The 21,851-nt window shown below is 43.3% G+C and overlaps 1 protein-coding gene and 1 non-coding gene across 2 annotated transcripts in view; both read left to right on the forward strand.

The window, feature by feature from the left end:
* Window positions 1-13,083, forward strand: part of TAPT1 (transmembrane anterior posterior transformation 1) — a 57,950-nt gene extending 44,867 nt beyond the window's left edge. Inside the window, exons 10-14 of the mRNA XM_053577742.1 lie at window positions 1,294-1,353; window positions 1,969-2,037; window positions 5,618-5,694; window positions 8,007-8,167; window positions 10,970-13,083. Coding sequence (XP_053433717.1) covers window positions 1,294-1,353; window positions 1,969-2,037; window positions 5,618-5,694; window positions 8,007-8,167; window positions 10,970-11,199 — 597 coding nt within the window. The 3' untranslated portion in view covers window positions 11,200-13,083. The remainder of the gene's footprint in view (window positions 1-1,293; window positions 1,354-1,968; window positions 2,038-5,617; window positions 5,695-8,006; window positions 8,168-10,969) is intronic.
* Window positions 13,084-15,021: 1,938 nt separating this feature from the next.
* Window positions 15,022-15,152, forward strand: LOC128576146 (small Cajal body-specific RNA 8). Its single transcript, XR_008377261.1, has one exon. It is a non-coding gene; the product is annotated as a small Cajal body-specific RNA 8 (non-coding RNA).
* The last annotated feature ends 6,699 nt before the right edge of the window (window positions 15,153-21,851 follow it).

Raw genomic sequence — 21,851 nt, forward strand, 5'->3', positions numbered from 1 at the left:
TTATGTACACCATGGAATATTATGCAGACTTAAAGAAAAATGGAGACTTTACCTCTTTCATGTTTACATGGATGGAAATGGAACATATTCTTCTTAGTAAAGTATCTCAAGAATGGAAGAAAAAGTATCCAATATACTCAGCCCTACTATGAAACTAGTTTATGGCTTTCATATGAAAGCTATAACCCAGTTATAATCTAAGAATATGGGGAAGGGGGAGAGGGAGGGAAGGGAGGGTGATTGGTGGGATTACACCTGCAGTGCATCTTACAAGGATACATGTGAAACTTAATAAATGTAGAATATAAATGTCATAACACAATACTAAGAAAATGCCAGGAAGGCTATGTTAATCAGTGTAATGAAAATATGTCAAATGGTCTATAAAACCAGTGTATGGTGTCCCATGATCACATTAATGTACATAGCTATGATTTAATAAAAAAATAAAATATGAAAGAGTTTCCTAGTGCAGTCCACATTTTCAGCTCAGTCTCAGTGATTATCTGCTCAGCAGTTTTCTAGATTTTACTGGGTTGTACTTTTAATAATACCTTACTCTTGTTTTATCTCAAAAGGCAATGGTTTAAGATAGAAAGCAGTTGCAACAGCTACAATTGATGATTTGATTATGGGTTTTCTGAATGCTTTAATACATAAAAAATACAATGTTGTGCTTTTTTGTAAAGCACCAATAAAGTAATTTCACCATTTACTTTCTTGGCTTTCTCAATACAGAAAGATTCCCTTTCACAGGATCATTTTTCTCAGCATCTGAAGTCAAAGTTAATAGGCTTGATTCAGATACTTGTGTAATTTTTAGTGGAAATGACAATTTTATAAGTGCCTTGACATCTGTGCTCCCTAACATAGTAGTTGTGTATCTTTTTATAGCATCCATTTTTCCAAGAAGGCATTATTATGGTTAAATATACAGTAATAATCATTTTTTAAACCCTTAATTTAAAATTTAAAAAATTATTTTCTATGTATTACACTACATAGAATAGTCACCATCTCCCAAATTCTAAACCCTTATGATCATAATCACCGAATATTTATTTCTTTTTGAAGAGAAAGCTTTAAAAGACCAATAAATGTTCACGGTTGAGGGAACTGGGGTTGTTTCACTCTTGCTATTGGAAAACAAATAGGGAAACGAGACCCAGATGTCTATCTGGTTGTCAGTGCTTATTCCTGGTTAATATTAAACATTTTTATCTACAAAGTAAATGTTTTTGTGTGATATATTTGAACCATATTACCTAATATTTCATTCTTATTTGTCTTCAGGTGTATAGTGAATATCGAGCCAGTCTTGCTTTTGACCTTGTTAGCAGTCGACAGAAAAATGTAAGCATTATATCAAAGTCAAGTCAGAAATTAATGTAACATTAATTAATTCAGCATGAAATATTAGTTAAGGGGAAGCTATGTGAACTTAAATTTCCTGCTTAACTCTAGTCTCAACATTAAACATTTACAAATTAATAATCATACTTAATACAGGGGTGTCCAACCTCTTTTCTACTGCACATTGGAAAAAGAGTTATTTGGGGCCACACATTAAATACACAAACACTAAAACTAGTAACAATAAATGACCAAATACATAAACGCTAACAAAAGTCAGTGAGAAAAAAAAAGGTCTGTGTGTCCTTTCTACACTAACACCAGAGATGAGCACAGCAGCCTCAGATAATCTCCATGCGCCCCCCCGCCCCCCTCCCCCGTGGCAGGTGGACCCCCGTAGATGATGTTTGCAGCACTGAGTTACTCAACTTTGTGTTTAAAATCCTTATGAATGTTTGGATTTCCGTGTCATTTTATTTAATTGTATTGTGGGTGCCAGGTTCTCTTGCTCACACCCTTACCTGTTTAGAACACTTGCTGGTAACCAGTGAACTTTACTTTTTAAATGCTGTTGAAATCCCATGAATCTGAATCTTTTTCTCTCTCTCTGTTCAGGCGTATACTGATTACAGTGACTCGGTAGCTCGGAGGATGGGGTTTATTCCTCTTCCACTAGCTGTTTTAGTAAGTTCATCCTCTCTTAACATTTTTGATAATGAGATAGCCATTATTATAGAACATTAACAAATGGATTATCAATAAGATTGTTTCAAAAGGACTTAATATGAAAAATTAAAGGTAAATAACTTGAAATAAAATTCAGTTTTAAATTACAGTACTATCCTTTTGAATGTTGAGCCATCCAACAATTAAATGATATTAAACTGTTTTATTTAAACAGCTTTTGTAAAACCTTTTTTCTTTTTTTCATTTTTTTTTTTTTTTTAGAGACAGAGTCTCACTTTATTGCCCTCAGGTAGAGTGCTGTGATGTCACAGCTCACAGCAACCTCCAGCTCTTGGGCTTAGGCAATTCTCTTGCCTCAGCCTCCTGAGTAGCTGGGACTACAGGTGCCTGCCACAACACCTGGCTATTTTTTGTTGCAGTTTGGCCAGGCCGGGTTCAAATCTGCCCCCATCGATATATGGGGCCAGGGTCCTACTCACTGAGTCACAGGCACCACCCTTTTTTTCATTTTTTCTTATTCATTTAACAAAGGGGTTTTTTTAATGGAAATTCTTGAAAGTGGCATTGTCGCGGCCACTGTAATGCATATTGGGGGGGAAACTAAATGGATCCAGTATTTCTAAAAGTCAGTTTGACAGTTTCATGCTTTGATACGCTCATTCCAGTTCTAGGAATTTATCCTAAGGAAACAGCTGTGAAAGGCACAGAATGACTTATGGGCAATTCTGTGTATTGTAGTGTTGTTTATAGTAGTAAAAATTTGGAAACAAAATAGTTTATATAAATTATAATACATTTAAATGGAGACACCTTATGTTTCCATTGTAATTACTATTTTTTTTTTTTTTTTTGAGACAGAGCCTCACGCTGTCGCCCAGCTCACAGCAACCTCAAACTCCTGGCTTAAGCGATTCTCTTGCCTCAGCCTCCCAAGTAGCTGGGACTGCAGGTGCCCGCCACAATGCCTGGCTATTTTTTGGTTGTAGTTGTCGTTGTTGTTTGGCAGGCTGGGGCTGGATTCAAACCCAACAGCTTTGTGTATGTGGCTGGCGCCTTAGCCGCTTGAGCTATAGGTGCCAAGCCTGTCTTTCTTGATTACTTTTTAAAATTTTCCCAAAGTTTTTACTGTGAAAATTTCTACTGTTATATTCAGGAGATATATTAGGTTTTTTAAGTAAAAATAGTACTAAAATTTACTAAATCAATCCCCCAAAATTCAATTTTGAATATTTAATGAGTTCTGTTCAGAACAACCTTGCAGATAGTTACCAGCCACTCTGGGCTGCACTAATGTTAATTAAGAAAATTTGCTTCTTGCACCTGTATTTTATTTATTAGGGTTTTTTCTCTACTACCTAGTCTCACGTCAAAACAAATGCAACCATCGGTCTTGCCAAAGGACATCTAAAGTCCTATAGATGCAGTCTCATGCAGATCCCCTAAGACAGGGGTAAAGATGTTGAAGGTCAGACTAGCTTATTTTAGAGCAGCTTCCCTTACTTTTTTAGATGAGAAATTATAAATGGGTTTCATGTTATTTAAATTTCCAGATAACAACATTCTAAACATTTTTCAGTTATATCAATAGCATGTTTATTAAGTGGAGGACTTTAAGAATAAAATTATTATTAAAGGTTTAAAAGGTTGGTAAAAGAGTATTAAATTTTTCTACATTCCTTTTCCTACAGTTGGAAACATGACACATACAAGTGACAGGATAAATCTAGATTGCCTGATGGATTTTTTTTAAAGACTGGTCTCTGGGAGGCTCAGGTGGGTGTATTGCATGAGCTCAGAGATTTAAGACCAGCCTGAGCCAGAGCGAGACTCCGTCTCTAAAAATAGCCATGTTGTGGCAGGCGCCTGTAACCTCGGCTACTTCAGAGGCTGAGGCAAGGGAATTGCTTGAGCCCAAGAGTTGGAGGTTGCTGTAATCTGTGACTCCACGGCACTCTACAGAGGGTGACAAAGTGAAACTCTGTCTCAAAAAAATAAAAAAAGATTGGTTAAACAGTTGGTCTTAAATATGGCCATGCTTTGTCAAATAATAATTGATTTATCTAGTCACTTATTTGTCAGAAAACTCAATTTACATTTAGCATGAGTTTTTTAATCTAATATTTTAAAATTTCCCCCAGTCTTTATTTTGTTCTTTAAAGAGTGTTTTATGGTCACTGTACTGAAAGATTTATGTGTAGTTACTGATTGATTGACAAGGTACTTCTGGCAAACTTCCTGTGTACTGGAGAGAGATTGCACCGTTAGGCCGTGATCTGGTGGGTTTTCCTCTGCAGCTCTCTCCTGACAGAGCTGCAGCCTGGTGCCATGGCACTGGCAGAAATGTGGGAGCCTTGAGAAATATACCAAGGCCTCTGTGCCTAATTGATTCTTCAAGGCACAAGAAGACAGAGTTTTCTTCTGAGTGTTACACATTCTAAAAAACGAAAAGAAATTGTATATTAAAGGCTCATGGAAATTTGACTTTGTACATATATCTCAAAAGTTACCCAATAATATACCAGATAAAAGTGAAGTCATTTAGGCCTTAAATGTGATCATTTGTTTGCCTTTAATGACTAAAATCCCAGAGCCAGATTAACCTCTGTTTCAAACGTCTGTGCAGTAATCTCCCTGTTAGAGACGCTGACAAAGCTAAGGGCTTCCGTAGTCGGCTTTCTCATAGTGAGCTTTCATTGAACATTTGGCAACCTATTGCCCTACCTTCTCATAATTATTCTTTTATTCACAGCATTTTTAAATGTGTACTGTATTTAATACACCCTAGCAGATGCTACTAGACATTGCTAGGTGGACGTCACTAGATAAGGCCACTTGTCCCTGCTTCACTTCCCTAGACCTTAATATACGGGAACAGCTGCTGTGCCGTAAAGTGTAAACGTTGTCCTTCGGTGGTCCCACCAAATTTATTCAGCAGATTTCCAAGGCTTATACTGTTACTCCTATATTTCTGTGAAGTAAGTAAGAAAATAGATGTTCAAACTTAACTATCCAAAAGAGACAGAAAATTTTTTGACCTCTAATTTAAGCTTTTACTAGTGTTTAGTTTTCTAAACAGTACAAACCCCCTAAGGGTCCTTGTTCTCCGCGCTACCTGAGAGTTATTAGGGGTTCTTAAAGGAATCGCAAGCAAAGGACGGCGGGGAGAAGCAGGAATAAGGGTCACCACATGGTTATAGCTCTGGTGAGGCACTTGTAGTGAGATAAAGTCATTTATACTTCATAGAATAATTTTTTTAAGATAAAAATCAGCTGATGTGCATCTCTGGGTATAAGTTTGTTAACTAGGTATAGCCTCTGACCTCCGAGGCAAGACCCGAGGCACAGGCATCCTGGATCTGCCTGAATAAACCCAAATCTACCACAGAAGGTTTCACCAGCAAGCAAATTTTGACATCAATAAATCTAGAACTTGTTTCTCGGATTTAGACAAAGGCCACAGTTGTGTACCTAAAATGCTAAAATCAGCACGGAAAAATCTTATATTTAAAATTAACTAACAACTCTGTGGTTGTGTGTTCTGTTTGTGTGTTTTGTTGTTTTGGTTTTTTCTGGCTAGCTCATCAGAGTTGTAACAAGCTCAATTAAAGTGCAAGGAATCCTGTCTTATGCCTGTGTCATACTCTTCTATTTTGGGTAAGATGATTCTTGAATATGTTTTTGGTTATAAAGTATAAATGTAAGATGTAACGGGGGTCAGCAGCACCCAGTTGCGCTCCAGCCCTCATGCCGGGCCCCCTTTTAACAGCTTTACCTGCACGTGTATTTGTGACTTGACTGACTACAGAGCTGCTGGGCCGGGGGATTAATAGTACTTCAGATTTCATTTTCATGTTTGGTGAATTCTTTTACTCTAAGCCCTTTTTGCTTAAGACTTAGGTTTCACCCATATTTTCTTTGACGAAAAAAGTATGCCATTGCAATCAAACATTTGTTCATATTTAAAAACGTCTTTGACCCTGTAGCGTGTTTGCCACATTTAATTACTTAACACACCCTGGGCCTGAGGCTGTTCACGCGGGCAGCTTCTCTGCCGTGCACTGGGGAGACGGTAATGGAGCAGCTGAAGCAGTTTAAGGGGGAAACTAATGGTGTGAAGAGAGGACCAGTGTGAAGTGGGGCTCTTGCCAGTGTTGTGTTAAGAAATGAGTGGATGGTGAGGTAGCCCAGCCTGCATGTGGTTAACCTGCCGAAAAGGAAGACAGGGCCCCAGCCTTGGTCGCCGTATCGGGGGCACTGCAGGGGCTGTACCCGGGCGCAGTGGTCAGCGGAAGACATCGGATCTGAAAACCTCAAGAGGAAAAGGCCAGTGGGGAGCGGGAGGAGAGGCGGCAAGCACAGCGGAGATGACAAGTGTCGTGGTGGGTTCGCTTCCTCTTCTGGAGGGTGGGACCTAGTTTCCAGAGACGTCTGTGATGTCACTTTCATGGTTTGATGTGTTTTCTGCCTGGGCCTAGGATGCTGTATGGCAGGTGCTCAAGGAAACCTCTCGTCTGTGCTCTCTTCTCCTCTCTGAGCTGCTCTCAAGGGGGCTGTCTGGGGCCCTTGTCCCACAGGCAGCTAAATTCAGTGGCGCCACAGCAAGACCCTCCTTGTTCACCACTTCCTGCTTCCCACATGAACGAATCTGTAAGGGTTTCTGCAGTATGGTCACTTTTTAGACGTTAAAGAACTTGAGACCCTCCTTTTCCAGTGTGAACTCACACACCTCCCCTGCGAGCTCTTAGCACTGTGCTGTGCTGCAAGTCCTGCTAGACCTCCTTGAGGAAGCGGGGGAAGGCATGAGCAGACATGAGGGAGCGCTGGAGGGGACAGATCTGGGAGCGTTGTGCACGAGGAAGGCACTTGCAGCTGCAGGTCTGTGTGGGTCCCTCAGAGTTCAGATTCTTAGCTCCCGGAGGGCCTGGTCCCTTCACCTGCCTCCAGGACCCTCCTCAAACGTCTCTCCCTGACCTGCAACTGCCTACTTTTGCCAGGAGCTCATCTCTTCACCCGCTGTAAACCTGCTGTGGAGTCCTTGGATTTGTGCTAGCTGAGAGCCACCATGTGTGACATGATACCAATGCAAGATTTTATTCCCACAATTTTTTTGCCAGATTTATATCAAATTCCTTAAAATATCCTAATGTTTTTTTGACCCAGAAATTTCATTTCTGTAATTATGGGTACCTAGGAATTTATCTTAAAGTAATATACATTTAACATAAGTTTTCTTAGTCAGAAACTTAGTAGAAGCAAAATATTAGAAATAATCTAAATATCCAGGAATACGGCTTGAGTCTTTGTTATATGGTAACTTAGTGAGGAACAATAACTGGTAGAGCACAATATTCATAACATACTATTATGTAACAAAAGCACTTGACCTTTCTGCTTGCTGAGCACTCACTGCTCTGAGCACTTTGCACAGCTCCCCAGGGCGCTCGGCTGCAGACTCAGGACCCCACTCACACACCTGCGGACTCAGTGCTCCCACTTCAACTTCCACTCCCCTCCTGCCTTGTAAAATAGACCCCATTTCTGTATCGCAGAAAAATACAGACGGGTGTATACTCAGAGCAGACAACTGGAAGATAGTATACCAGCTGTCACGTTGACTATCACTAGGGTATGGAATTATGGGTGGTTTTTTTGTCCTTCCGCATGTGATAAATGTTTTATAATAGAATAAATGTTAAATTATTTACTATCGGGAAAAACTTAGAACTAGTATAATTTTTTATAATAGGAACTAAGGAATTTAAGTTTTTCCTCATGGTAAAGAAGCCCCAGGAAACTCAGATTGATGTAAGGAACTCAGACACCTCAAACCCGGCCCTCTGACTCCCGGGCCCGTTCCTGTGCCGCTGAGCCCCCCACTCCCTTCCCCTCAGCAGTGGTAGTAGGTAGCATTCACTGTGATTCCGATTAGTTCCAGCAGTGGTTGGTTGTTTTGTTTCTGGTTTTAGGTTAATATCCCTGAAAGTTCTTAATAGCATCGTGCTATTGGGCAAGTCATGCCAGTATGTGAAGGAAGCCAAGATGGAGGAGAAGCTGTCCAACCCGCCCCCTGCCAGCACGCCGGGCAAGCCGTCCAGCAAATCACAGAGCAAATGCAAACCCTCTCAAGGTCAGTTTGGTTCCAAGAGTTAAGTCAGTGTTCAGTCAACATTTAGCAATGCTCTCCAGATTTGGTTTCACCTCACTTGGTGGTTTTATAAGTTTTTTAATTTTTTGATAGGCACATAATAATTATACATATTCATGGGCTATGTAGTGGTGTCGCCATCTGTACAACGCACGTGATGTGATCAGCGAGCAGCATGTCCATGGTTCCGGACACTGCCCTATCCCTGTGCTAGTCATGACGCAGGGCTCGGAGCTTTTCCATCAGTTGCTCATTGTTCAGTAGATAACGACCGAGCGCCTAGTATCTGCCGATCAGGGGGACAGCTGTGGGTGAAAAGGCAGCATCTCTGCCCCAAGGAGCTTGTTCTGGGTGTGGAGAGGAGGGGCAGAGAGAAAGCTCCTGCACTGCAGCAGGTGGCAGCGAGGCCTGCAGAGAAACTAAAGCAGGGCGCGGCAGGGAGCGTGATGGGAATTGGGCACTCCCCACGTTTGAGGAGGCAGCACCTAAGCAAAGCCTGAGAGTGGGCAGCAGCCAGCCTTCCAGGGGAGCGTCTTAGGGGGAGGGTGCGGGGACGTGCCAAGGCAGGAAGGTGCTTGGTGTGAGGAAGAGCAAGGGCCAGGCCAAATGGCTAGAGTGGCCCAATTCCAGGGACAGGAATTGCAGCAGGAGCCTGGGGGGCCACACAGCATAGTGGGCTGTTTTGAGGACCTTGGATTTGACTCTTAGTGGGAAGGGGACTATTGTATCACTTTGAGCAGGGGTGTGGCCTGGGACAGCCTACAGTTTAAAAGTATTCTCAAGCCTTATGGAAAGCAGTCCCAAGAGGGGTGGGCCCTGCGGGGAGGAGACTGGGGCTCAGAGCAGGGGAAGGGGTGTGCACAGGGACAGCTGCCTGGGTTCCCGAGAGACTTGGGAGATTCCAGCAAGGGATTTCCTGACAAGGAGGTCGCGCAGTGTGAGAAAAAGAGAGGAGTTAGGTGTGAGTGCACAGTCAGATCGATCATGTTCTCTGATCAGTTCTCTGTCCACATAGCTGTCTGCTCACATGGCTTTTGGTTTAAACGCATGGAGCAGCTGTGTAACATGGGGATGAGGGGATAGAAAAGTAATGAAAGGATGCCCTTCCAGGCCTCATGTTTCCACAGGGGGGCAACACAGGTGAACACTCCAAGGAAGTGCCAAGGGATTTGGAAGGGACGAGAGAGGGCTCTTCCTAGAGGTGACAACTCATGGACTAAATCTTGAAGGATGAGAATAGGACAGGGGAAGCCAGCAGAAAGGATAGTTGAGGAGAAAGCCAGCATGAGTTAATTCCCAAGATCATGTAGCTCAGCACTGGGAGAGTAAAGAGTTTGCTACAGAAAGAGGCAGGAACTTCACAGGAACCAAAGCTAAAGGAAGTTGTGTGTCATCACAGGAGAAGTACCCTGTTTCCCCGAAAATAAGACCTACTTACAGGAAAGATAAGACGTCCCCTGAAAATAAGACCTAGCGCATCTTTGGGAGCACACCTTAAAATAAGACACTGTCTTATTTTCGGGGAAACAGGGTAGGTACTGTCCAGAGTGTGAGGATGCCGGCAAGATCATTCACACCAGTGTGTGTTCTGTGCACTGGTGAGTTTAATCATCATCAGGGGAGCCAGTCTAATGGGGCAGACCCTTGAAATACTACAGGGCAAGGCTGTCGATCGGGTGTCATGGAGTGGGAGTACGTTCCAGATGTGTATCCGAGGATCTGCACAGCATGTATGAGTGGTCAGCAGGCCATAGGCTGCAAACCATTCAGGATAATGTGGGAGGCACGTGAGAATAGGAGGCCGACTCAGAGCAGCAGCAAGTCCACCTCATTCTATCAGGGACAGAGATAGCCATGGGAGCAGCGGGGGGCGAAGCAGGTATTTCAGCATCCCCATCGTAGCAGTGGGGTCACCAGGTGTGTACACGTGTCAAAGCTCATCGAATCACACAATTTAAATACAGACAACTTACATTATGTGTATTTGCTTCAAAGAAGCTGTTCTCAGCCAGGCATAGTGACTCACTCCTATAACCCTAGCAACTCTGGGGGCCAAGGCAGGTGGATTGCTTGAGCTCAGGAGATCGAGTCCAGCCTGAGCAAAGCGAGACCCCCATCTCTACTAAAAATGGAAAAATTAGCCGGGCCACTGTGGCAGGCACCTGTAGTCCCAACTACTTGGGAGGCTGAGGCAAGAGAATCACCTAAGCTGGAGGTTGCTGTGAGCTGTGATGCAACAGCACTCTACTGAGAGCAACAAAGTGAGACTATCTCTTAAAAAAAAAAAATTAAGGGCGGCTCCTGTGGCTCAAAGGAGTAGGGCGCCGGCCCCATATGCCGGAGGTGGTGGGTTCAAACCCAGCCCCAGCCAAAAACTGCAACAACAACAAAAAAAATTAAGTCTAGCTGAAATGACCGTAACTGAGAGGTGGGATATAGGAGAGACTGGTGGGCCCTCCAGAGTCAATTTCTCAGGACTTGGTCATATAGGAGGCAGGAAGGCAGGAGTTCTGATCTCCCCACAGGTAGGTGATGGTGTGTTTATGTGACGTGGTCAACATCATACACCCATCCGTAAAATTTTGGATGAACAAATAGAGATAATTAGAAGTTTCATTATAACTTATGGCTGCTTATACAAGATGCTATTTGGTTATCAACTGCTTTATCTAAAAGTGTGGACAATTGGGTGTTTTTTTTCATTACCACTATGTTGGTGAGCTTATATTTATGGTAATTTGGGTGGAAATCTTTTTCTAATTCAGTGGATCTGTTTTATCACAGGACTTTCCAAGGAAGAAAACCTGTCTGCTTCAGTCACCAACCAGCCTGTTCATCAGAAGGAAAGTGTCATACCGTTACTTGTGACAAGCAGTGCTGACCAGTTCCTGACCACTCCCGATGGTGATGAGAAGGACATAACGCAGGAGAACTCTGATTTAAAGCACAGATCCTCAAAGAAAGATCTGCTAGAGATAGACAGGTTCACAATCTGCGGAAACCGCATTGACTGACCCTGGGCCGGTGCGTACCGTGCTGCCGGGACGGACAGATGCTAAACGTGGCACTTACATATTTATTTAAAAACTTAAATTATTATTGGCAAGCAAATCTTGGTATCTTTGTCCAGTAAGGTGGTCTGGCTGAGGGTCAGATCACGGCATCACACCGAGCTCCAGCCTTGATTCTGGGAAACTTGATGGATCATAAACCTCCCTCCTGCCTGGCCAGGCAGCAGCGTCACTTCCAGACCCAACCGAAGCAACAGCAAAATCTGTTTTGCTTTGTCAATCTGGGCTTCCAGAACATCAAATTTTGCCTCCAGCCCTCTTGGTATGAGGATATACCTGGGAAACTGTGAAGCTTTTACCATGAGTCATCCTTCCTGCCTCATGCTAACTTCACAAACAACTTTCAGACTTTACTTCATCTGCCAAAGCATTACAAAAATTATTAAACATAAGTCAAGATAAATGGTCTTACCACCAGAATAATCCTTGAAGATGTGTCTGAATTAATCAGAATAAAAGACTACCTTAAATAAGACACATTTTATAGGAAAGAAATGCTAAACCAGTTTATTTTAAAAAATTTAATGAAGGTTAAGCATCACTGGGAAAATGTTTCATATTTTTCAGTTTATTCTTTGAAGCAAAATGTGAGCTTTGTGTCGTTTAATTGCAGTGGATAAAATAGAAATTTCCTCAAAAAGGCACTTTTTATACCAAAAAAGCAGAGCAGTGTTAACTTTAAGGTATACTTAACTGGTTCCGCTTTAAAACTAATTGCTTCATAAATTATCACAGCTAACAGGATTTGGTCTTAGTCGAGGATGAAAAATTGTCAGTATACAAAATTCAAAACTGTCACCTTTAACTGGATTTTTTAAAGTAAATATTCCAAGTGGACTGGACAACATCTTGCTCGGGCTTGTAAGATGTGCTAGTCCTTCTGTTTGGGTGGTCGCTGAGAGTGCCTGTGACAAGGTGGGGCGTGGGGATGCCACTATCAGGGTGGCCTTGCGGGGTGAGGCAGGCCAGGTGGAGCGGGCCTGTGTGATGGTAAGTGGAGGGTGTCAGGCAAATGGGGGCGTTTGGGTATGTTGGGAACAACAACCAAATGGTGCTTTTGGTTTTGTTTGAGATCCAGATTCCATTTCTCTTTAATTACTAGTATGTGGCCTACATCACAGGACAAATTATTTTCTACCCATCATATCTTGAGAATCCTTTCTGTAGTTCTGTAAAAATCTCACTAATTTCTGTTTTCAAAACTGTCCAGAAGACGATACTGTTAACTATTCAGCCCTCATGCCTGTGTTCCAGGCATAAGTACTGCAAATACGCAATAGGCAAATTCTAGCTGATCTATTTGCTGGGTGAAATATGGAGCAAGCTTTAATGTTTTGCTTTGTTCATGAAATACAAAAGTGAATTTTAATGTTTTGCATTAACTAAAGAAATCTGAAAATGGATGTTGAGGAAATTGTACAGACATGCTCTTGTGAAACCAGGAAGTATTTTAAGTTAAAAATGAAGAGACTGAATTGCTTTGTGTGTGTTTCAGTGGAGCCCTATTTTAGAATTATTCTTTTTTCCATCTCCTTTTCACCAACAAAAGGAAAGTGCCCGAGGTGAATGGGAACAGGTTGGGGAAAACTTTGCCAAACAGAGGCCTAATCAGAGCAAGAACATGGTTTGTGTCTATCTCTTTAAATTCTGCTCGAATTATTCTGTTACTGTGCTGTTGTTTCTGGAAGATTCTCATTTCCTTTGCAGATGCTTTTGGGAGTTCAGGATGACGTTCATTTCTTCTGTTATAATGGCATTCAATACTAATTTTATAAGTGCATCTTGTGTGAAACTCAATAAATTCAATTTTGTAATCTTTTTTAAAAAGGTCACTGAGTTTATTTTAATAATATTTACTGTTGGATTTGGTGGAATGGATTTCCCACTCTACAGTAACAATTTTTTTTATAATTTACAAGTGGTAGAACTGTCTTAATTCGAATTATTCTTTTGGTCTTAATGCTGGCAAAATGTTTAACTTTGTCTTTGAAAAAAACAGATGAGGCCTTGATTATAGATCATCATAGGTCCTTCAGCAAATGCAGGTATTTGCATGTTCCAGGTGTTCTGAATGTCATATAATAAGCTTTTCACAACTGGGAGTTAAGTTCAGGATAGTGCTTTGGTTTTTAAAAAATCTAATTAGGCACAACATAAGTCAGACCCTTATTAGCTTTTCCTTTGAAATAGTATAAAAACCCAGTGTCATTCATGAGCTTGTCCGGACTTCCTGCTGGACTTTGGCCAGCATTTAGACTTTATATTCATTATACATAAACATGAAAGAAACTCACCGTAATTGGATTGTCAAAATACATCCTACAACTCCTGTTTTCACAAAATAATTTAAAATCACTATATTTGGATATGTTTCAATTTCACCTATTTTTTCCAACAAAGATTTCGTCTGTTCCTATTGGTGGGATTAGCTATGAACTAGACCAAGTCCCCGCCCTTCTGTGGAAGACCGATAGAAGACCGAATAAGTCAGTGAAATAACATCTGCTGGTCACAGGTGTCCAATGACCAAATGATTTCTTAGGCTTATTTCAGTTCTGAAATATAATTCTTTAGCATTTTTCTGTGAATCTGACTTTTTTCCTAATGGATTTTCTTAAAAGAAGATAATTGTATAACAATTTTACAGTGCTTCTGTAGAATAGAAATAAGAAAATAATTCTTTTACTGAAGACTGCTAGTTATCCTCAGAGTCTGTTCTGTTTCCTACACTTGTGGCTGCTGCATTTCCCAACCCTTAAGACAGCGGGTGGTTCCTCTTCACCTCTATCCCCTTCCCACCAGTTAGAACCCAGAAGGGGTCATTGCTCCAAATATACGGGTAAATGTACAGTGTCCAGACAGTGGCAGAGCCACAAAAGGGGAAAAACCTGGGTCCCTGAATGTCTCTGCAGAGCAGAATCCAGGTCAGCTTGGAAAACCCAGCTTCACTATACGTAAAAAGGAGAAAAACATGAAATCCTGAATCTGGACGGTCTGTGTTCATACAGTTAAGCCTACATACACTAGGAAATCAGAAGGGAACTATTTAGAGATCTTTACGTAGGAGTGAGGTGGTAAACCGAGCTCTCTAAAGCACATACTTCTGAAAATACTCTTTAGATACTTATTATTTACTGTTTGTAGGGAAAAAGACCAAGATGACTCTGCCCCACTCCCAGTACCCTTGACCATCTTGAACTGAACACTAAATAAACTTCCTCCTAAGTGGCAAAGTTCTGTTTGTCCTTATGTTCTATCAAACAGATATTTCTTGCCCCTTATCTCAAAAGGGTTATGCAGTAAAAGAGTAAATTGTAAGTACAGCTTGGGAGCAGAGAGAAGTGGAAGCAGGTGGAGTTAACAACTCAAGAGACCCATAGAAATAAATGCAACTGAGGTCGGGGATGCCGTGCAAGGGATCGCGGAAGATGGCCCTGAATCACAGCCCACTGTGACAGGGACAGGTGGTGTTCACTAAGAGCCTGAGACGTCTAGAGTAGTTTGGACTGTTAATACAATTAAGGAGAAACATGTACAATTGAGAAGGACAGTTGTTAGGAAAAATTGGCATTCTAAGGGTGTTACTCTGATCTGAAAAGTTTGCTTGTAAGGAACAGCTAATGCTCAGGGGTAGGCAAACAAGGAATTGCAGTTCTAAATTTTAATAAGAAGAAAGTAAACATGTATTGGCAAGTTGGCAAATGACAGTTCCAGATAGTGCAAGAACGTATTTGTGGTGGCTTGTTATTTAAGGCACCAAGAAGATGGGAGGCTGATACACAAATTGGGCAGAAGTATTGTTCTACTTGTCACCACACCTCCCCAGAACAAACTGCCATTTGATGACCGGGACAAATTGAGAGAAATCATAACGGACAGATATGGGGCAGTTAAAAAAATAAAAAAATAAAGCCCTGAGAAGGGGAGGTATCAGCACAAGGTGTTTGCTTTTAACATGCGACTTTCTTTGGGGCACGTGAAACCAAGGGGGTTCTTAGCACATTTGACATCTTTTTAAAGGGATTATTTGCAAGGTAACACAAAGAATGAGCCCTTGCAGGATGAAAAACCCACAAAGTGTGCAGTGACTTTTACTCTGAATAAGCACATTCTCATTTCATTTTAGATAGATCAACGTAAGGATGTTAAGACCAGGAAGGTCAGAAATAGGTACAATATCAGTTACAAGGGTACATGCGAAACTTAGTAAATGTAGAATGTAAATGTCTTAACACAATAACTAAGAAAATGCCAGGAAGGCTATGTTAACCAGTGTGATGAAAATGTGTCAAACTGTTTATAAAACCAGTGTATGGTGCCCCATGATCGCATTAATGTACACAGCTATGATTTAATATTAATAAAACAATATCAGGTGTTACAGACAAGTGAAATGCATAAAGAAGGAAAAAGCATAAATCATTTGTTGGGCTTGATTTAAAACATGAATGGCAGTCACAGGGCAAAGCACAGAAATGAGTAAGCTGCACCGTTGGTGGTCTACGGGGTACTGACACCACAACTACAGCCCCGCGTGGTAAGGGCCACCTAGGAACCAAGGCTCGGCTTCCCACACGTGTGACCACGTTCCCACTGTAGCCCCAGGACCCGTGCCATTCCAGGCCAAAGAGGTGGCCAATGGATATTTATTAGATGACAAAACATAGGAGTCACTGTAGATGGTGTATACTTGTGGGGCCTTGAAAAAAGAGTAGGAATTAGGTGAATAAGAGGGGAAAGGAAGGGTCAGGCCCATGTGGAAGAGGGGAGAAGCGCACAGCATGGTGCCCTTCAGAATTCCATGCACTGCCCAGACAAGTATCAGGGCCTGTGCAGTACCAACTATCACGCTGAGAATGTCAAGAATGAGCTTCGGTGGAGGGAAAACTGGAGATGGAGGCGGGGGCCAGATCTCAGAGGGATTCTGAGGCCTCACTATGAGTCTTGGACTTGATCCTGCAGGCAAGGGGATGAGAGGGCTAAGTGGAAACTCTGTTTCTTGCCTGTCCTGCTTCAATACCCAGGATGCAACAGTGTCATCATAGCTCACTGCAGCCTCCAGCTCCTGGGCTGAAGCCATCCTCCTGCCTCAACCTCCTAAGTAGCGGGGACTACAGGTGTACCCCACTACAACCAGCTAATTTTTCTTTCCTTTTTTTTTTTTTTTTGCAGTTTTTGGCCGGGGCTGTTTTGAACCCGCCACCTTTGGCATATGGGGCCGTCGCCCTACTCCTTTGAGCCACAGGTGCCGCCCTAATTTTTCTATTTTTAGTAGAGATGGGGTCTCGCTCTTGCCAGAGCGAACCGATCTGGAACTCCTCAGCTCAAGCAATCCACCAGCCTTGTCCTCTCAGAGTGCTGCTAGAATTGGAGGTGTGAGTGACCATCCTTGGCCAATAATAATAATTTAAAACCAGTGCTCATTAATATTTACCACATACCATCCTACAAGGCCCTTTTAATTTATTACCTTATTTAATCTGCACAGTGTCCCTGCAAAGTTCCCATTACACAGCTGTGGAAACCAAGGCTCAGGAGAGTCTCCCCTCAACACAGTCACCCAGCTAGGAGGAGACTGGGCCAAGACTTCCATCCAGCCACTTCTGATCACGGGACGCTGGTCCTGGCCCCAGCACATGGGGTGCAGCCCTCAGGACAGCCTTCCAGAGTTCCCACCAAGCATGATTTTTTTTCTTAAATCATTTTCTAACAAAAGCACATACGGTTAATAATTTTTCCATTCCTTCTGCCCTCCTTTCAATTCACATTTTCCAGACTCTCATATGATTCTAATTTTCTATAGGTTGGCTTTGCTGAGCATTGTTTTTGGTGTTTGGGTTGTGGATGGAGTGCTCTGGTTATTCCGCTTACAATATGAATTACCCTTTCTCTCCCTAAGGATTCATGACAGTGTGAGGCACATATGTACATATATGATGCCTGGCACTTTTCAAAATAGTCTAGGAGTTCGGCGTATGCAGAGAACAAGCTTAAGGAAGACTATTTCAGTATGAGGGATCAGGGCACAATTTCCCTGACAGTCTCTTTCTGACTTCTGACACCTGACTCAAGGCAGGCCAGACAGGGACGATGCTCATGTACCCCAGGAAACCAAGACCCTGGGAGCAGCGCCAGGGCTGGGAGGCAGAGCTCCCACCAAGGTGGGTACAGGCTTCCTGCTCGTGCAGAGCAGGGCCGCACTGCTGTCCCCATGCCCAGGAGGGGAGGTGGGGAGTCCCCTTTCTAGCTTAAGCAATAGCAATTGCCATGCATTTTCAAAGCTTTTGTTAGTTTTGATCCTCAAGCAATAAATGTATGTCGAAAAGTCATAAGACAGTTAAGAAATAGATGGGGTCAATGAGAGGAATGCCTATAATTTCACTATCTAACTTGGTGCACACTCCTTCCAATTCTTCTAGTAATAGATACATAGCTGCGGGTTTCCACATGTAAATCCATCTCAGTGAAACTCTACCACGTATGCTGGCTTCTCACTTGCTCCATTTCCCTCACCTGTGATGGGAATTATTCCACATCAGTGATCAGGAATATTTTCAGTAACTGCATAAAATTCCATGTGTGGCCGAATTATGATTTGTTTAGTTAATTGCTTTGTGTTGGGCACTTATGTGACTATTTCCTCAGTTCAGTATTAGAGCTGCAATTACTTGGACAAAGCCTCCAAATGATTTCTCTCTTTTATTGAGACAGAGTCTAATTCTGGGCTACAGGGCAGTGGCATTGTCATAGCTCACAGCAACCTCCAACTCCTGGGCAAAGCAATCCTCCTGTCTCAGCGTCTAGATTTCCCTTCCCTTTTTTTTGGAGATACGAGGTCTCACTCTTGCGCAGGCTGGTAACTCTTGGCCGCAAGCAATCCTCCTGCCTCAGCCTCCCATAATGCTAGGGTTATAGCCATGAGCCACTGTGTCTAGCCTCCAAATGACTTGTGATGTACGTGGCCAAATTGCCTTCCAGAGGCCTACTGAGTAAGCAGGCTCAGGGCCCCACACTCTCACCAGCCCATGCTGAATAAGTGTCCTCCTAATCCTTGCTAACCCTACAAGTGTTTAAAAAAGGATGCCTAGTTATGATTAAATATTTTAATATATTTATTATATATTTTTCAGTTCTTTTTTAATGACATTTATATCTTTAAATTTTTTTGGAGTCGATATTGAATTATAGTCCAGTCAATCTTTTAGGGCATCCAAATAAGTCCCTAAGAAGGTGGCTATTCCTTGCCCCCCCTCACCCCAGATTAGGCACTCTCCACTGTGTCACCTGCAAAGAAGGGAGGAAGAGAAGAAATGTTCACACATCAACTACTTACAAGGCCTTTGGGAAGAAGCCAGGAAGGGAATTTATGAAACATCTCTCATACCACGTCTTTTCTCATATGAAAAAAGATAGCTGTGGACAGAGAAATAATCTACAAAATATCCAGTTCTGATCATTTTGTAGAAGTGGACTCATAAACATGTCTTCTGTGACTGGCTGCTTTGACTTGGCGTAATACGTTACGCTGCGGGATAACACCCATGGTACAGATACATGGCACTTTCTTGGTCTACTCACCAGTCAATGGACAACTGGACGGTGTCCACTTTTTGGCTATTACGAATAATGCTCCTATGGATATTCGCGTGCACACACTGCTGCACTGAGTGTTCACAGATACTGTGTGGTGTGATTGGGAAGTTCCCGGCCTCGGGATTCAGGTGGACACAGCTATGAACCTGCTGTTGGACCTCTGCCCCTGCTAGTCGATAACCTCTCAAGCTTTGGAATCTTCTATAGAACTGACATCAATCCCAGCCTCACAGCATTGCCGATGGTAAATCCAGGGACCTCACAAGAGGAGTGTTCTCTGCATCTTTGTCTGCGCCCTTCTGTCCACTGCCTGCTCTGGGCATGTGAGGACTGTCCCTCCCTAGTGGACTGGAGGTGTCGCTTCACTCTGCTCTTTGCCAATGGTGGTAGAAAGTGCTACGTGGAAGGACAACCTCTGCCACAGTTCAAGAAGATACTGGAAACAACACTGGGACTTTGTTAGGTGCTTACAGGCGATGTCAGCCCCCAGCAAGGCCCAAGCCTTCATGGAAAGATGAGTTTCTGAACTCCTCCCTTATCTGAAATACGGACATGTCACCATGAAGTGCTGCTGGAGTGAGTGTGTGCGTCTTGGGAGTATGCACCACTGGAAACCCCATATGTCTAAGAAATAATCCAATGGCAGGGACTTTTTATTCTCCTTAAGTGTAAATCAAATAATATGATCATTGTAGTGAAACTCAAGTTACAGATTCAAAACAGTAATAAGAACTGGAGCATTTACTATTAGGTGAGGACTGGAGTTTTTTTGTTTTTTATTTTTGAGACAGAGTCTCACTTGCTCACCCTCAGTAGAGTGTTATGGTGTCACAGCTCACAGCAACCTCCAACTCTTGGGCTTAAGCAATTCTCTTGCCTCAGCCTCCCAAGTAGCTGGGATTACAGGCACCTGCCACAACGCCCAGCTATTTTTTGTTGCAGTTGTCATTGTTGTTTAGCTGGCCTGGGCCAGGTTCAAACCCACCAGCCTCGGTGTATGTGGCTGGTGCTGTAACCACTGTGCTATGGGTGCCAAACCGAGACTGGACTCTGCTAGCAGTTTACGCACATTATCTTAACCCTCTTGCACTCGTATGCTTTTCCTGGTGGCCTCCTGGTTCTTTCCTTCCCAAATGTTGCAGAAGCCATTTCTTGTGTAATTACTCAGTTCTGCAACAAGGAAGTCACACTTTGTAGTAATCATATCTTTTTATTCTGTATTTTTGGCACTTCATCATCTTAGGACTTTGCTAACCCTGGAGAGACTGCCACTTCTAGCACTAGCTGATTCTTAAGGACAGCAAATGTCTGGCTCTGGCCTGTGAGCCAAACTGCCTTTCACTTGCAAACCAGTCAATTCAGAGCCGCGCCCCAACCACGGCCTCTTTCAGGCTCCCACACTCACCCACCTGCCACTGCCCACCTGTACTCATCACCTCAGATGCCAGCCACAATGTCCGCTATTGTTAGAGATGGGGGTCTCACTCTGGGTCAGGCTGGTCTCGAACCCATGAGCTCAGGTGATCCACTGGCCTCGGGCTGTGTGCTCCATGAAAGACAAGTGACCAAGTTTCTATTTTTTTCAAAGGCATTAAACTGAGGCAAGAGAATCACCCGAGCCCAAGAGTTTGAGGTTGCTGTGAGCTGTGACACCACAACACTCTACCAGGGGGACAAAGTGAGACTCTGTCTCAAATAAATAAATAATTAAAATTATCCCAGCCAGCCAATCCTAAACCTGTATAATCTGGCTCTCCTGCCTCCCATGGAAACCACGAGGCAGCCTCTTGCCCATATCTCCCTTCACTCCCTCTGCCTCCTCCTGTTTCTGGGGACCTGTGAATAACCAACTTTCTGCTTTGTGATGGTCACTTTTAGGTCTCACTATTCCTGATGTGGGATGCCCTTTAAACATTTCTGGAGACTCAATCTAGAAGACCCCCACTCCCTAAAAGCCTTCAGCTAATTTTTGCAAGCACCTAATTCTCTGTATTAATTCTCTGTCTGCCTCAAATCCACTAGAGGGCTTCTGTCTCTGGCAGTGACCTCTATGGAGAGGGTAACACCCTCCAGACTGCACAGCTGGCAAAGGCTTCTGCTGTCCACCCGGAGCACCCAGGTCCTCAACCAGGGAGCCCCACTCCATTGACAGCTGCTCTTGTGTGGTGATCCACAGTCCCAAAGGGCTGCCTCTCTCTGAAAGTGCCACCCCAAACACAGAACTCTGCTCTCTTTGGCCCTTAAATGATCTTTCCAGCCAACCTCGGAGAAAAGCTGTCACCTGAGATTCCTCGAGGTCTGCCTGATCATTCCCTGGAGTGACCCGGGCTCCAGGTTGAGTTTCTGTCCCTGGAGGGCAGGAATCCAAGACTTCAGTGGAGCTGAACTGAGCGAGGGTGTGGCCGGGACTCTGAGAAAATGTCTTCTTCCACCCATACGTTCCGAGAGGCACTCTGGCTCTCTCAGGGGAATGTTTCAGGTCAGGGCCAGTGGAGGACTTGGGCCCATCAGACATTTCTTTTTTTTTTTTTTTTCTTGAGACAGAGTCTTACTAGGTTGCCCTTATTAGAGTGCTATAGTGTCACAGGTCACAGCAACCTCAAACTCTTGCGCTTAAGCAATTCTCTTGCCTCAGCCTCCCGAGTAGCTGGGACTACAGGTGCCCACTACAACGCCCGGCTTTTTTTTTTTTTTGGTTGTAGTTGGCATTGTTTGGCAGGCCCAGCCTAGATTCGAACCAGCCAGCTCCGGTGGATGTGGCTGGCGCCCTAGCCACTGAGCTACTGGCAACGAGCCCCATCAGAAATTTCTACTTTTATGTTTCTCATGGGTTCTTTCACAGGCTTGGTCCTTTTGATACAGGGTTTTCCCCCTCAGGGCTGAACAGGGATCCCCCATTCTCCAGACAGCAGATGAGCTCAGAAATCAAACCTCCATCTCTAGGCACAAACAGGCTGCCCTTTCCAGGCCATACCCTCTGAGTCTAGCAAGGTCATGAACAA

The sequence above is a fragment of the Nycticebus coucang genome, chromosome 23, assembly GCF_027406575.1.
Source record: "Nycticebus coucang isolate mNycCou1 chromosome 23, mNycCou1.pri, whole genome shotgun sequence".
Lineage (NCBI taxonomy): Eukaryota > Metazoa > Chordata > Mammalia > Primates > Lorisidae > Nycticebus > Nycticebus coucang.